The 17,713-nt window shown below is 45.4% G+C and overlaps 1 protein-coding gene across 1 annotated transcript in view; it reads right to left on the bottom strand.

Moving 5' to 3' along the window:
- RAPGEF4 (Rap guanine nucleotide exchange factor 4) overlaps positions 1 to 17,713 on the bottom strand; it is a 184,188-nt gene that overhangs the window by 48,784 nt on the left and 117,691 nt on the right. The window contains exons 9-13 of the mRNA XM_066634746.1: positions 17,392 to 17,513; positions 15,551 to 15,734; positions 4,196 to 4,280; positions 1,703 to 1,763; positions 460 to 536 (exon numbers count right to left, since the gene is read on the bottom strand). Of these exons, the coding sequence (XP_066490843.1) occupies positions 460 to 536; positions 1,703 to 1,763; positions 4,196 to 4,280; positions 15,551 to 15,734; positions 17,392 to 17,513 (529 nt within the window). The remainder of the gene's footprint in view (positions 1 to 459; positions 537 to 1,702; positions 1,764 to 4,195; positions 4,281 to 15,550; positions 15,735 to 17,391; positions 17,514 to 17,713) is intronic.

Here is a 17,713-nt window from a genome sequence, read left to right as displayed (position 1 = left end):
CAGTCCAGCAGTGGCTGCCTTGGCTTTACACAAAGGCTGGCCAATGGGTGCCTGTTTCAGGGCAGGCTAGGGCTAATCAGCCCCACCCCTTTCCACCTGTGTCTGTAGCCATTCTGCAGGCAATCAACTAGCACCTGCTGAGTGACTCAGCACTTCTCGCCTGTAGCAGGCCTCTGCTGGGGCCAACCTTTATACAGGCCTACTGTGTCAAACCCAGGGGCATCCTCCAGCAACTCCCAGCCAAGGGATTGGGCACAAACCTTGACAGGTTGTGGGTAATGGAGGATTGCAGAGGGAGCGAGGGCCACATAAGAATTTAGCCACATAAGTTAGCCACATAAGAATTTCTAAATGCAAATACGTACAGAGATGTATACAATGTAAAATCGACTACTCCCATACCATACCATTTCCTAAACCTGAAAAAATAAAGAATATTATAATTTTTAAAGCTAATACCTTGCCATATATGACTACGTTTACCGATCCCTTTAGAATAATGTACCAAGAAGTTCCTTCTTCTCCCTGATTAAAGACTGCACAGGAAAGAAAAAGTATTGTGTAAGTCAACCAATTTTAATGGCCTGCCTCTCTTACAAAGCACATCATAAACACACACACGCATAATTGGAGCTTTTTTCCTAAGCTTGTATCAAAATAGAATTTTTCTGAACCCTGAAACTACCCAGCAGCAATCCTGCTTACCCCCTCTCTTTTGTCTTTGAAGTAAATTCAGGGTTCACAACTCTCCAGGATAGGCCTGGAATCTCCAGGAAGCGGATCAAACTCCAGGTGATGACTGAAAGCTATCTTGCAGACTTTAACAAAGCCTACGGGAATTTTCAATGTTACATCATATTGGGGAAGAAAATCCAGAAATAGCTCCAGGCAGATGGGGCAACCCTGTATGAGACATCCCAGGTCTGAAGCTGAGTCTCCTGGGGTCTATACCAACTATTTAGCTGATGTTAAGTGCAAGGATACTGTGTGTGTGTGTGTGTGTGTGTGTGTGTGTTGGGATGGGACAACAGGCACAGCATCTTAACCTGTGCCACAGTTGCTGAGATCCTTCCCCTCCCACCCCTGGTTCAGCCTGCTCCCCACACTGATCCTCCCCTGTACCACCCCTGCTGCCACCTTACCTGCTCTGGTGGGGTATCTGGGAGCTTGTACATACATGGAGCCTCCTGGCAGCACTGACAGCTCCAAAGTACTAGATAGTGGTGTAGTTTATGCTGGCAGATCACAAGATCTGTCAGCATAAGCCCATGATAAGATTAGGTTGCTGAGCTCCAATCCTATGCACACTTTCCTAGGAGTAAGCCCTATTGAACTCAATAGGACTTGCTTCTGAGTAGACCTGCATAGGCTTGGGCTGTTAAAGAAGGCGCATCAGTAGACACACTGAACAACAGAATTTATTTGTTAATTACTGAAATACAAATTTTCAAGACACCATATATCCTGACACATTTTTTCACCTTTTAGAAGAGCTAGATATATGTGCTTTTGTTTAAAAATAAATAAATGAAAACTGTGATTCACACAAAGCCAAAACCTGAACCAGATGCCCCGGTTTCCTTTTAATACAACCGGCGCAACATATTCCCAAGGTTTCTGCACCCAAGTTTTAAATTCTGTAAACATAACAAGTAATTTACCCAGTACAATACATGAAAGTCATAACATCAATTTTACTTACGGACAGTCCCTGCTTTGGGATGTGATTCAAACACTAGAAAACCTGCTAGTTCCCTCTTTACCTTGAAGCAAGACAAACAAACAAAAAAAATTACGAACATTTGAAATCCTTCTTGCACATGAGCAAAAAATAAAAAAGGGGGAAGAAACAGAGAATTAAAACAGTCAAGAAACAGAGTCCTACATGTAAGAGAACAAGCATCAGAAGTTCTGTGGATTTTGAGAAGGTCTCTGCAAGAGATGAGGGCAGTTTCTACATTTACTGGGGATTGAAAGACAAGAAGAAAGGTTGTATAAATAGTCTAGAGCAAAGGTTCCCCAACTGCGGGCCTAGGACCAGTGGGTTATGACCCAATTTTTATTGGATTGTGAAACTGGCAGGTCAGATTAGGCCAATGGTTTTCAAACTCTCCAGGAGAGTTTCAGCCACTGTAAGTTCTTGCAGGGGCAGGGGGGAGGTAGCGGGGGTGGGTGGAAGGCACAGGCTAAAGTGAAAGTGGAAAGAGCATGATCGCTCCACTTTCACTGCTGTGGGGAGCCCTAACAAAGGGTCGCACTGGGCTCCCCGCACCCTGGGGAGGCTGCAGGAGGCTTGGGTAAGTGCTCCCAAGCCCCTGCAGCCCCCTGAGCGGCGCGATCCTGGGGATTGTGCCACTGCCTCCTCCCTGCCTCCAGGCTGCCCCCGCCCCTTAAGGGGGCAGAGGCCAGGGCCCACAGGCTGGGGTGTCGTGACACCCCAGTTTGGAAAGTCCTGGATTAGGCAATGTGCGTCAAGGGTTAAACAAGTTGCTTCTTGGGGGAAACACTGCTGCCCAAATTATAGCCACACCCCCTTGGCATTTATAAATTAAACCTTTAGAGCAGTGTTTCCCAACGTGGGGGTCACAACCCCCCATGGCAAATAGAAATTCCACTTTAAAGGGATAAAGGGCATAGGTGGCAATGACACCACGTTTGCAATTGTACCACCAATAAAAAAGGGGTTTCTTCTACTTACTGGGGACTGCTATGGCCCTCTGGAGGATGGGGGGGCCTCCTCTGTGGGCCTTCGTGCTCTTCAGAACAACTCTGAAATGAGATTGTGACTCACTTCCAGTTTTCGTCTTGAATCTGGAAGTTGGTCACAATCTCATTTTGGAGCTGTTCTGAAGTACATGGAGGCCCAAAGAGGGGGCCACAGCCCCCCAGAACCCTCCAGAAGGTCATAATGATCCTGGAAAGTGACAGAAAGCCCTTCTTTATCAATGGCGACATAATCATGAAAGTGCAGTCACTGCCAAGTCCTCCCATCCTGTGCCAGCTCCACAGGTACTCAGTGGTTCTCTTACCTCCATGTAGAAATTGGGAACCACTACTCTAGGACTTTGGAAACCACTGGAGTAGAGAATTCTAGAAATGTGTGATAAGAATTGGTAGAAAGACTCTTTGTGTGAATGAGGATCTTTCACCTTATCAGAAAAAGCCTTCTTTGTGCGTATCATGGCTTCATCATTTTAACCGATTAACTTGCACATGCACAAGAGTAGCTTAGCTAGAATGCATATTGGATGTATACAGAACACCTGAGAGTTTGGCCCTGACCAATTAAAACCAAGGGCCAAGCAGCATTGTGCTGAGTTTGGCATCCACCTTACTATAGGTGTGCACCACTTAACAATGGGGATGCATTCTCCGATCCCCATTGTTATGCAATCACATTGTTAAGTGAACATTCAGTCCAAACCAGTGCCTTTGTTGTGTAAACAGACAGTTCCTGCCAAATACTAACTGGCTGCACAGTCTACCAGAGATAGATTGCCTCTTTTTTGCATTAAGAGCCTCTTTGTTGTGAAAACTTACACTCTGCTGCAGGCTACGGGAGACCTGAATGGCTCATTAAGAGCCTCTTTGTTATGCTTTGACCATTGTCTATTTGTGGTCCGTCATTAAGTGGAAGGTCATTAAGCCATGTGTGCCTGTATTGGTCAAAACCATTCAGCTGACCATGGCAGAGGACAGAATCAAAGGCTTGACCCCAGCTTTCCTGCCGTTGAATCAGCCAATTAGAACAGTATAACCTGGAGTGATCAGAGGGCCATACAGAAACACAGAATTGGAAGAAGCCTTCAAAGCTTAAAAGGCCTCTTTTACAACAGCACATTACTCTTTTCAGCTGGCACTATAATGGTACTATGGCACTGTACCCCAGGAAACTATATACATGCTTTGTTTAAATGCAATAACATGATGGATGCCGCATGTCCCCTCAGTCACTGATCAATGATGGTGTCTGGTGGTCCAAGTATAAGCTGCAAGCACTGTGCAAAACTGAACAGGCTGAGAATGAAGGCACCCATGTATTTGGTGAAGTGCTGCTACATGGGGGGGGGAGGGGAGAGACTGGGTTGGGCCAGGCACCACTTTTGCACCCGCACAGAACCATACATCAACACCAGTTTTTTGTTTTGTTTTTTTAATTTGGCATGAATGGTAATACTAAAGACAAAAGACTTACTGTGGTTGAAAGATGAGATAAGGCTTTAATGTGCAGAAGTTCTTCATATATGATTTCTAGGTCATCAACAGTTCTCTGACCAGGCCTGTGATGAAACACACACATGTATGCACACATGTACACATATTAAAAACTGCAAAAAAAGTAATCAGAACAGAGTAAACGGAAAGTTTTGAGTGTACTGTTTGGCCATATGAAATCAAGGAGTTGGCTGAATTGTTTTAAACTAATTGCCTACACATATGAGCATCATGCAGTGCACATTTAACCTATTCTAGGTGTACTTTGCAATGGAAATAATGGTTCCACTGTAAAGACAGTAACTTTTTTTACTACCATTCTTAAAAAAAAAATTCTTTTCAGTGTCAAACTTCACAGATATGTGGGAGCAAGAGATAATTGTCAGTGGAATCCTATGAATGTTTTCTCAGCAGTAGCAGGTAAGGGTATATAAGTTTGTAGCCTAAAGGATCAATCCTATCCAACTTTCCAGTGCTGATGCAGCCATGCCAACAGTGTGTGCATTGCATCCTGTGGTGGGGGGGCAGTCATGGAGGCCTCCTCAAGGCAAGAGAACCCTCGGGGCTGCACTGCAGTTGCATAAATGCTGGAAAGTTGGATAGGACTGGGCCCTAAATCTCTTGACTTTTTAATGAAATGCAGCCATGAGGGGCTCATATTTTTTTCAGAGCAGTGGTAGAAATTGTTGTTGCCATCCTTCAGTCTTGGAAGACTATGGTATCGCACTCTGAATGGTGGTTCTGGAACAGAGTGTCCTCTCCAGTGTGCGAAGCCTGGGTGAAGTAGATGTGGAGGATGGACTGTTTCCCATGCAGCAAATCCCCCCTCTCCACGTCGCTGAAATGGTCCAATGGAAAGGCAGAGGCCAATATGGTTGGTTCCAGTGGCGTCGCAGGAGTTGCCAGACCGTGACTGTGTTCAGCCATGAACTGCCTCAGGGACTCCAGCTCCTGATTTTGCCTCGAGGTTGACTCCTGATGCCTTTTCCATAACTGGATGTAGCCACAAGGCAGTGGAGGTTTGGGATCAGAGTTTTCCTTCTCTCAGATGAGCTGCCTTCCCAGGCTAACAAGTCCCATCTACCTGGTGGCTGTTTAGTCGCCTCTTACGACAAGTACAGCCAAACCGAGGGCCCATTCTTATCCCCAGCCCCCAGGGGAAGCAGTGGTAGAGAGACAGGGATATTACACCCTCCTCTGGTTAAATTTTAGTTCATTAAAAATCACACAAACAAAGTCAAACATTGTCCCATGAGGAAGGGGAAAATATAAAGATACTTGTATTTAAACAGTTAGTCTATTTGCTTTAATTATTTTAAATTTAATTTAATTTAAAATTAAATGCTTTAATTATTTAAAATTATTTGTAAATAGGTATTTAATAATATGAATATTTAATAAAAATGATAACTCAAAATAAATTATGGAATAAAATAAAATATTTCTTTATCTTTTTACTAAGAATTAATAACACACAGAACTAGAAACGGTGTTGACTGAAATAAAAAATATGCTAACCTGACCAATACATTTACTCATATCAGGCCAACACACATTTTGCTTGCTTAAAGGTTACACCAATTCCTGGGTATATCTGGAGTGCTGATTCCAAAAATGGCAACCATTTTGCCCTATCACGTCTAGTTTCGCAGATATGGCATAGTTTCATTAGTGAATGGTTCAAGCAGCTTCCTCATTAGGAAGCTGCTTGAACCATTCACTAATGAAACTATGCTGTATCTCTGAAACTAGACGTGATAGGGCAAAACAGATGCCATTTTGGGAATCAGTATCCCAAATTCATATCAAACCACCATAAATTTTGGGAAAAACATGTCTGACCTACAGTTTTGAAGGCCTGTGTAATAAATTCAACTCGCCATTTGTAGCAGCCAGGCAGCAGTGGTGGTCTGCCAGCAGATCCTCCACAGCCCCTGGCACTAGCAAGTCAGCCTGGGGGGGAGGGAGGTGGGGAAGGAGCAAAATGAGGGAGGGGGAGGAATATGAAGGAGATGAGGCCTGAAAGGGGGCAGTAGCAGCAGCAGCAGCAGCGCCAATGATATCCCAGTCACTTTGCATGCGTGTGGGGGCCCAGTCCGGGCTGGGGATTGTGCTATTGGGAAGGAGGCTTAAATCTTTTGGTCCTACCATAGTACCAATACAGATTCTTCAGCTTCCTGCATATACAAATCAACCAGAGGAAAAAGTCACACATGCGGTTTTACCAGCCAGTTTGGAAACTTGGAAATACAGAAACTCCAGAATATCACTCAGAGGCAATTTACACATTATGCTGCTTTTGGTCTGCTTGTTGGTTATGCTGAAGTCTTCCTCTTCCACAAGCTGTTTGTTTAGGTTTCTACTTATTTTTTTTTTACTATTTCATATATTTTGTTGTAATATGAATACCAATATGATTCTATCGGAGGATTTTTTTTGTATTTGCATATTTTTCTATAATTGATGAGAACAGTATAAGGCAGAGGTTCTGACACCCCAGCCTGAGGGCACTGGCCTCTTTGCCCTTAAGGGGTGGGGACAGCCAGAAGGCAGGGAGGAGGCTGCAGCACAATCCCCAGGATAGCGCTGCTCAGGGTGCTTCAGGGGCTTGGCTGTACTAACTACAGCCTCCTGCAGCCTCCTGGGGGTGCAGGAAGCCCTGTGTGACTGTCTGCAGGGCTCCCCGAAGCTTCACAAGTGAAAGTGGGGCAATCGCGCTCCACCAGAGTGTGATCGCTCCACTTTCACTTCTGATGGGGCTGCAGGGACTGGGATGCACCCACCAGTCCCTGCAGCAGCCTTCCCAGGGTGCAGGGGGCCCTGTGCAAGCCTCTGCAGGGCTCCCCAGGTCAGGGAAAGTGAAAGTGGAGCGATCAGTCCCTGCAGCCCCCCTGAGCGGCGTGATTCTGGGGATCACATCGCTGCTTCCCCCCCCCCTGCTGCCTGCCTCCCCTCCCTTGCAAGAACTTACCACGGGTTTCAAACTCCTGGAGAGTTTGAAAACCGCAGGTATAAGGGAGCACTATATGAGAACAGTCACAATGGTAGAAGTTCCAAAATTCCAACTGCAGAAGATTTAATTTTGAACCAGAAGGTTTCTAGTCATGTATTTTTTTTAAACATTCCTTTAAGATTAGTGAAAATATAATAATAATAATAATAATAATAATAATAAAACTTTATTTTTATCCCGCCCTTCTCCCAAAAAGGGACCCAGGGCGGCTAACAACATATAAAACAAATTAAAACATAATTTCACAGATAAAAACATATTAAAAAACACATTAGCAGAACCCATAAAAACAGTAAGAAGAGTCAGAATAAAAGAGCATAAAACAGCAGTTCTTAGAAGAATCGGGCCTGTAAAAAAGCAACTAAAAGATATATAAAAGATGTTAAAAAGGCCAGAACGTCAGAAGGCTTGGTTAAACAACAAGGTCTTCAGGCCTCGCCGAAAGGACTCAAGAGAGGGAGCCATTCTCAAGTCAAGGGGAAGAGAGTTCCACAACGTTCAAAATATCCAGGCTGACAAAATATCACATGGCAGAAGTGCTGATCTCTTGCAGAGGAATCCGCATCTTCTGCTTGTCCAGGTATCACATCAGAACATATTAGGCCTCCTCACAGCTTCTGTAAACCTGTGAGATGCCCCCACTGATGTAGATTTCAAGAACCCTGCTGTGTGAAGACCTACTTTCTGCAGGAAACTCATTGGGCAAGTGATGCCTAGTTATACCCAGGATAATAAATGGGAGGTAGACAGAGAACCAAGCTGCACATTAGCAGAAGGCAGAGTTCGGGTGAAATTGCATGATCAATAACCACTGTTGACTGTTTGAGAGGTCCATCAAGGTCACAGACACTGAGATTCTCTATTGCTGCAGTATGGGCAAGAATAAGAAATCTCAGTATTAGGCAACTGCTGCTAGGCTCACTGTATCGGCTCATTTCTTTTTGTACTATACACTTGGATAAATGTCTATTCACAAAAAAAAAAAGAATTGTAAACCTAGAGGTGTCAGCCCATATGACTTTACTGAAAATCACTAATATTGCTATGACTATGCATACTCTATGTAAGACCAACAATGAGCTAGGCACACCATACAGGAAACCAGACTCAGTTCAAATTCAAGCACCAACTAAGCCCAAATATGACTGTAAAAATGGGTCCAACAGAGGCTGTCAATGCTAGCTCTATAAGAGGAAAGAAGTTGCCACCAGTTGCAAAATGAGTATTCCCCTTTCCTTGCTTAGCTGCTTTATAAAATGGAGGGAGGCCTTGATCCCCATTATAAGATCCCATACAACTGGAAAAAGAGAGGCTTGTTCAGGCATTAGAACATAAGCCCTGCTAGATCAGGCCAAAGGTGTATCTGATCCAGCTTCCTGTATCTCACAGTGTCCCACCAGATGTCTTTGGGACCATGCAAGACAACAAGATATCTACATCCTGCTGCCGCTCCCTTGTCCTTGGCATTCAGAGATAGGCTACCTCTAAAACCCAGAGTTTGCATACTCTATCCATGATGGACCTTTCCGCCATTCTGCCTGCCCTCCCTGATCTTTCTAAAGCTCTGGAAGGAACAGAATGTTTAGTGTTGGTTCCAAAGCCCTGCACTTGCAGTAGCCCTGCTTACCCCGATAGTGCACTGGGAGCTACCACTGCTCCAATTTTGAGGTTCAGAGGTTGTCCAAGCCAGGCAGGCCTTGCAATGGGCACGAGCCTTTAGCTTGTGTCCAACCTGACACCTGTTACATACTCTCTTTTTCCATGTGTGGTACAACTTTAAATCAATGGCCTTGGAGAGGGACAATCAAAACATTCCAACATCCAGAAGTCTGCAAAAAAAAAATGTTTTCAGAGAGTTAAAATGTTGCATGGATGTAGGATGCAGCTACAGTAGGCTGTGTCAGCCCAATTCTGCACCCTATGCCTGAGCAAAGGAATAGGAAGAGGGTACTTCTTACACTGACCTCTGAACTCTGACCTCAAACCTCCACTGCCTTGTGGTTACATCCAGTTCTGGAAAAGGCTTCAGGAGTCAACCTCGAGGCAAAATCAGGAGCCGGAGTCCCTTAGGCAGTTCATGGCTGAACACAGTCACGTTCTGGCAACTCCTGCGACGCCGCTGGAACCAACCGTATTGGCTTCTGCCTTTCCATTGGACCATTCCAGCGACGTGGAGAGGGGGGATTTGCTGCATGGGTAACAGCCTATCCTCCATACCTTCTTTACCCAGGCTTTGCGCACTGGAGAGGACACTCCAACTTCGCCATATGGCGTCGGTACAACACGGGAAGCAGCAGTTTACCGGTTATAAGTCTTTGCTCGATTGGCGTAGAGCATGACGCCAGGGGCTGCTTCCGACGGTGGGAGAGATCATTGCATCTCATTGGGCAGCTACCGCCCGCCTTAAGCTGGGCAGTCCCCAGCCAGTAAGGTGTTGCCTCGCCACGGTCCGTTAACCTCATGGGGTGTGTGGGGTTTAGGGTGAAAACCGACAAGCGGATTGACAACTCTGCACCATGCAACAGAAAACAGAAAACTACTGCCCTAAAGCTGGGCACCTGGAACGTTAGGACAATGACACCTGGCTTCTCTGATGACCTGCAAGAAATAGACGACGCACGCAAAACAGCTGTCATCGACATGGAGCTGAGCAGACTGCAGATGGACATCGTCGCCCTTCAAGAGACTAGGCTGCCAGATTCCGGATCTGTCAAGGAGAGAAATTTCTCATTTTTCTGGCAGGGAAAACCACCAAATGAAACCAGGGAACATGGCGTTGGCTTTGCGGTCAGAAATACCCTGCTGAAATCCATCATCCCACCTACTGTGGGAAGTGAAAGAATTTTGTCCCTGCAGCTCCAGTCATCAGCAGGACCTATCACTCTCATCAGTGCTTATGCACCAACTCTGTCGTCTCCAGCAGAAGCCAAAGACAAATTCTATGATGACCTGGCCACCACTGTCAAGAAAATCCCTGTAAAAGAGCCATTGTTCATCCTCGGCGATTTCAATGCTAGAGTTGGTGCTGATAACAGTTCATGGCCCACTTGCTTAGGTCAGTTTGGCACTGGGAGGATGAACGAAAATGGCCAACGCCTGCTAGAGTTTTGCTGTCATCACGGTCTCTGTGTCAGCAACACATTCTTCAACACAAAGCCCCAACATAGAGTCTCTTGGAGACATCCAAGATCAAAGCACTGGCACCAGCTCGACCTGATCCTCACCAGACGCTCCAGCCTTCCCAGCATCAAGATCACACGCAGTTATCATGGTGCTGCCTGCGACACTGACCACTCCCTGGTGTGCAGCAGAGTGAAACTGCAAACAAAGCGACTGTATCACACGAAAAAAGAAGGAAGACCTCGCATTGATACCAGCAAGACCCGGGATCAGAGAAGAGTGGAGGAATTTGCACAAGCGCTTGAGGAATCTCTTCCAGGCCCGGCCGACGCAAACGCATCCAACAGATGGGAACATTTCAAGAATACCGTTTACAACACCGCCTTGTCCATATTCGGCAAGAAGACCAACAAGGCGGCAGACTGGTTTGAAGCCCACTCTGAGGAGTTGACGCCAGTTATTGAGGAAAAGAGGAGAGCTCAAGCAGCATACAAGGCCTGTCCCAGTGAGCGCAACCTGCAGGTCCTCCGAACTGCTCGCAGCAAAGTCCAACAGACTGCCAGGAGATGTGCTAACGACTACTGGCTCCAGCTCTGTTCCGAGATACAGATAGCAGCTGACACGGGCAACATCAAGGGGATGTATGATGGTATCAAGCAGGCCCTAGGTCCAACACAGAAGAAAATTGCCCCTCTGAAGTCTGCCACAGGCGAGGTCATCCAGGATCGGGCGCAGCAGATGGAACGCTGGGTGCAGCACTACTCTGAGCTATATTCCAGAGAAAATGTAGTCACCGAAGAAGCACTGAACAACATTGAGTGCCTGCCTGTGCTGGAAGAGCTTGACAGTGAACCAACCCTAGAAGAACTTCACGTGGCCCAGGACTCCCTTGCCTTTGGCAAGGCACCTGGAAAAGACAGCATCCCTGCTGAAGTCCTAAAATGCTGCAAAGAGATCATCGTCACTGAGCTGCATGAAATCCTCTGTCTCTGCTGGAGAGAAGGTAGAGTACCTCAAGACATGAGGGATGCAAACATCATCACGCTGTACAAGAACAAAGGTGACAGGGGTGACTGCAACAACTACCGCGGCATCTCTCTCCTTAGCGTTGTAGGAAAGCTGTTTGCCCGAGTTGTACTAAAGAGGTTCCAGGTACTTGCAGAGAGCATCTATCCAGAATCGCAGTGTGGATTCCGAGCCAACAGGTCCACCACTGATATGGTATTCTCCCTTAGACAACTGCAGGAGAAATGCAGGGAACAACGACAGCCACTCTTTATAGCCTTCATAGATCTCACAAAGGCTTTCGACCTGGTCAGCAGAGACGGCCTCTTCAAGATTCTCCCCAAGATTGGATGTCCACCCAGGCTCCTCAGCATCATCAGATCTTTCCACAAGGACATGAAGGGCACTGTTGTCTTCGATGGCTCCACATCAGACCCTTTTGACATCCGAAGCGGAGTGAAGCAGGGCTGTGTTCTTGCACCAACCTTGTTTGGGATTTTCTTCGCTGTCCTGCTGAAGCAGGCCTTTGGAACTGCAACAGAAGGCATCTATCTCCGGACCAGATCAGACGGAAAGCTCTTCAACCTCTCCAGACTGAGAGCAAAATCCAAAGTCCAGCTGAAATGTCTTCGTGACTTCCTCTTTGCCGACGATGCAGCTGTCACTACCCACTCTGCCAAAGATCTCCAGCAGCTCATGGATCGTTTTAGCAAGGCCTGCCAAGATTTTGGACTGACAATCAGCCTGAAGAAAACACAGGTCATGGTTCAGGATGTGGACTCACCTCCCTGCATTACAATCTCTGAGCATGAACTGGAGGTTGTCCATGACTTTGTGTACCTTGGCTCAACGATCTCCGACACTCATTCTCTCGATACCGAGCTAAACAAACGCATCGGTAAAGCAGCTACCACGTTTTCCAGACTCACAAAGAGAGTCTGGTCCAACAAGAAGCTGACGGAACATACCAAGATCCAGGTCTACAGAGCTTGCGTCCTGAGTACACTTCTGTACTGCAGCGAGTCATGGACTCTTCGCTCACAACAGGAGAGGAAACTGAGCGCTTTCCACATGCGCTGCCTCCGACGCATCCTCGGCATCACCTGGCAGGACAAAGTTCCAAACAACACAGTCCTGGAACATGCTGGAATCCCTAGCATGTATTCACTGCTGAAACAGAGACGCCTGCGTTGGCTTGGTCATGTCGTGAGAATGGATGATGGCCGGATCCCAAAGGATCTCCTCTATGGAGAACTCGTGCAAGGAAAGCGCCCTACAGGTAGACCACAGCTGCGATACAAGGACATCTGCAAGAGGGATCTGAAGGCCTTAGGGATAGACCTCAACAAGTGGGAAACCCTGGCCTCTGAGCGGCCCGCTTGGAGGCAGGCTGTGCAGCATGGCCTTTCCCAGTTTGAAGAGACACTTTGCCAACAGTCTGAGGCTAAGAGGCAAAGAAGGAAGGCCCATAGCCAGGGAGACAGACCAGGGACAGACTGCACTTGCTCCCGGTGTGGAAGGGGTTGTCACTCCCGGATTGGCCTTTTCAGCCACACTAGACGCTGTGCCAGAACCACCTTTCAGAGCGCGATACCATAGTCTTTCGAGACTGAAGGTTGCCAATACAAATATACTTCTTACACACTTGACAACAGCTGCTTGAGTCTCCCAAATGTGATGGAACCCTTCTCCTTTCCCATTTTGACTCACTACCAGGGGACGGGTTCACATTGCTCTATGAGTCATTATGTGATGGCTTGCAGTTAAAAGTGTGAATGGAACGCCAAACTAAATGTAGTGTTGGAAGATCGATAATATTGGCACCCATATAGTACCTTTACTGTTTTCTCCATGGGGCAAAACATGGCTTTGGAGAGACAGTTAAGACTGAGAAGTGATGCTGGCATAAGGATTAACCTATCTGAATACCTGCTACCATAGCCCACCCTTAAAGTACTATTGCTTCATAGGGCCAAACATGCAGGTACCTGTATGATACCCATATATTATTTTTTTTATTTTTTTCACTGCCCTTCCTCTATGGCAGCCATTTTCAACCACTGTGCCGTGGCACACTGGTGTGCCGTGAGTGGTCCACAGGTATGCCACATGAATTTGGGGGAAGATTATTTATTAGTCGGGCCAATGGGGAAGTGCCCCCCCACTGGCAGCATGGTGTGCCTTGTCAAGTGTCAAAAACCTGATGGTGTGCCTTGACAATTTTAGTGCCTTGTCAGTGTGCCATGTGATGAAAAAGGTTGAAAATCGCTGCTCTATGGTGTACATAGTTCCTCCCCTTCATTTGTCTTCACAACAACCCTGTGACGTAGATGAGGCTGAGAGATAGTGACTGGCCCAAAATTATCCAGGAAGCTTCATGGCTGTGGGGGATTTGAAGCTGGATCTTCCAGGTCTAACTCCCAAACCACTACACCATCCTTGCACCATATTCTGTCCTATGGGATGAAGAACAATTTGGGGGTATATGTTTTCAATTGGGAAAGTAGCAGAAGGGTTATAAGTCCCTATTCCCTAGCACTGTAGTCCTTATCAAATGGCTCCCACAGAGCTACTGTACTTAGAGAGAGAGAGAGAGAGAGAGAGAGAGAGAGAGAGAGAGAGAGAGAGAGAGAGAGAGAGAGAGAGAAAATAACCTTATCAAATAACAAGTGTATATTACAAAAAGGTTAAATATGGCATTTGTTTCAATGTTTTTAAACGTTTATATTTATGCCTGAATGAGTGAACCAGCATTTACTCTAACAGCCAAATCAACTAAAAACAGATTAAAAAATAAAAATTCAATTTGCGTTGTCATTCTTGAACTGTAAAATAATATAAAAAATTGTAAGTCATAGCTTTCAAATATTTTTCCAAAAGCTTACTACAGATTTATACTTCTTATTGCATGCATCATTAGAAGTAGGCAGCTTTGTTGGCTGCACTGAAAAAAGAAGCTAATTTCACATTTATAGCAACGTCTGTTTTTTAACAAAAAAAGAAAAAAACGCTTTTCCAATAGCAACAAGAGTCTGCCAATTTTCCTCTTGCAGCTTTATTCTGTGTTTTTTTAAAATGACATTCTTTCAACATTTGACAGTTAAAATGTTGCAGTTAATGTAATAAATAGAGAATTTTTAAAGTAGCCTGTCAAAACAAGTGACACATTTTGCAAGTGAGTTTTAAATTCAAAACAATAGAAAGCACCTTTTAAAGCAACAGCTTCATTATACAATCAAATGCTTAAAGTAATCTTTTCAGCATTTCTCTCTCACTCTATTTCCCCCCCCCCCCAAATTGCATTATTTCTTTCATGGTAATTATGTGAGTTTTGCATCCTCTTGGAGAGTAGCAAGTCAAAGGCAGCAGCTGTGCTGATTTACAAATGGGGACTCTTTTTCAAGCCAAACACAGAGCAAATATCTTACACCTCTTGTAAACTTTAATAACATGGCTAGTCAAAACTAGGCCTACTTCTCGCAGATGGGGGTAAATATATGTGTCTGGACTGCTGCATTTCAGATTGCAGATGGAGACTAATATGAAGGAATGGTTCCCCACAGGGAAGAAGAACACATTCCTTCAAATAAAAGCTAACAAGTCAGGGACTCTGCACCCTGATATCAGTCTCTAAGTGCAAATAATGTTTTGTCTGGAGAAGCATTCCATCACATGAGTTGTCACCTGTAGTTTGAAGTCTGTTCGCTAAGAAGCCTGTAGTCTGAAGTCTGTTTGCCTCTTCGAGGCCTTCTGAGGTGTGGGGAGGCCACATGGTACCTCCTCGTCTTTCACAAGGCCTCCGAGAGGCCTCTCAGAGGCATTTCCGGTTTCTTGGCACAGCCTCCCTGCGACTCTGAACACCTGCAGACACAACTGGAAGGCACTTCCGGTCATGTCCAGAGGTCCTCTATGGGCCTTACAGATGCGGGTTCAGAACCTGTGGATAAAGTGGACCCACTGTGTATCCTGCCATTTGTCCTTTCAAATTACTACTTCCTAAGCCATTTTCCTACTCATGGAGGAAAAGACACAGTAGCAGATGTTGGATTGTAGCTGTAGCTGAGGTTTTGAAGAATTTGACTCTAACAACAATTTACTGATAACTTATTAACTGACCATGGCTACAAAGATTTAAGCTCAGGCCTTCAGAGTCCAGAAGGAACCTCCAGAATAAAAGTGATCTATTAATCAACTTACGGTTTCCTAAGAATCATCCTCATATGGGCATCTGGTCCAATTTGAGAGAGGAGAAGCATGGTGTCTTGGAGCTCCTCATCACATTCTTTCTTCTCCTCCTCAGTCGGCAATGGGGCATCTTCATGTTCATCATCCAAAAATCGATAAAATAAGTATTTATCCTGAAAGTGTTGTTCTTGATCCACTGAAAGTACCAATACAAAATTAGCAATTAAGTTAGCAGAGTTCTGTTAAAATAGAATAATAGTTTTCAAATGGGTAAGACAGGTCTCTGTACGCAGGCCAGGAGCATCCTAGAGAGTCCTGCATCTCTCCCTATTGGCTCCTTGGGCACTGAGACAGAATGCTATAGCCAAAAATGCTATACAGCAGATGCCATCACAATATTTGAATAAGATGCCAAATCTTACAATTCTACTAGGATAGAATAGAGGTGTCCCCTCTCTATAATACCATGCTTTGAAAGCATTATTTCCTTATTACTCCTCTCTGTTTTTTTCTCCTTTCTTCCGTGATAGGACATAAGGTAGCACATTATTCCAGGCTGCCTTTCATCCAGCTGTGAACCACATTGGGATCTGCTTAGCTGCTCCTCCATCTTGTGTCTTCAGACCAAACCCTCCACCTTCTGCTCCTTCTTGAGCAAGATGTTAGCAACAAGGGACTTGATGGCTAAATGGAAAAATTAACGGGCAGCTTCTTGCATTGCCATGTGGTGGCGCTGAGATGATCTCCACTGTACCCAATGTGGGAAAAGAGGCTGCTGGAGATCTCCCCAAGGTAAGGGGACATTTGTCTCCTTGCCCTTGGGAAATTCACAGCAGGCAATATGGGGTTACTCAGGCCTGTGCCAGCAACATTGCTGGTACAAGTTTGAGAAGCCTCATGTTGGAATTTTAGCCCCAGAAAGAAGATTTTAGACCCAGAAGGGGGTTAAGAAACAATGGCAGATGCTGCCACCATTCCCACCCTGTCCTGGACCTCATATACTCCTTCTTGCCTTTCCTCACCCCACTGCATCACTCCCCATCCCTGTTCTGCCCTCACTCTGCCCTCTGCTCATCTGTGATCTAATTGGCTTTGGCGCACACTGACTCTGGCACAGGCCTTTCCAGCAGCACCATGTGCTATTGCAACATGCTTTATGGTACAGTTGCAGCAGAACTTGCACTGGCTCTGCCAGTACTAGCACAGATGGAATTGCACTGTAAGAACCCAACAGATCTAATTGCTTTTTTACTTTAGCATCTGAAGACCAAGATTTGGAAGCCAAAAGGGGATATGAACATTAAAGGATGGGGCTAGGCCAATAGCAACAGGTTTGAAGCTCAGATACCGAGAGTTAGGGCAAAGTAAGCAAACTGTAATTTGGTATATGCCTGAGTGGGCAAGAGCAAAATGTGCCATTCACACTATACACTGGAGTCACCAGTGGACTCATGACCAAACTCATCAGGTTCAGCCATGTATCTCTTCCCTTCCACTTTAAAGAAAAGAAAAACGTTGCACTCAAGGACACCATTGCAGGCAGGTTAAACATGTTCTCTGATCCAGATCACATAAGGTAGCCTGGTCTACACCAATAGGGATCCCATTGGAAGTGCAACATGAGTCTATGCTTAGAGATACTACCTCCTCTCCAAGCGTTTCCCCTGCAACATACAGGCCTTCACCTATACATGCGCTACTTTTCATAATTAAGAGCATTAGTATATCTACATTATGAATTTTCATAGTCTGTTGTGTTTCTGAAAGAATCAAAATCCTTTTGCAATTGCTAAGAAATGTAAACAATATCTTTGACAGGAGGAATCTCCTATCAAACAAGAGTCTCCCCTTACCGTGATTAAGAACCCCTTCCTCCAACAAAACTTGCCACATGCCAACCGCCTGTGTTCGTAGATGAACGCATGAACTTTGCTGCATTATCCAGTCCACAAGTTCTGTTCCCACACAGCATTGTCTGAGAGAAGAAAAAATGTTTAATTTTTAATTACAGTGTTGTTAAAATTTACCATGATCACAACAATAGCCTATCATCTTTTTCCCCCCATATCCATTCAATGGCAAAAAAATCATTCTGAGTGAAGGGGGCTATAGGTCCATGGCAGAGTACTAGCTTTTGCTTGCAGAACGGCCCAGGTTCAATCCCTGGCATCCTCA

The sequence above is a fragment of the Tiliqua scincoides genome, chromosome 1 (assembly GCF_035046505.1).
Source record: "Tiliqua scincoides isolate rTilSci1 chromosome 1, rTilSci1.hap2, whole genome shotgun sequence".
Taxonomy (NCBI): Eukaryota; Metazoa; Chordata; class Lepidosauria; order Squamata; family Scincidae; genus Tiliqua; species Tiliqua scincoides.
This window is presented reverse-complemented; position numbering and strand designations above follow the sequence as displayed.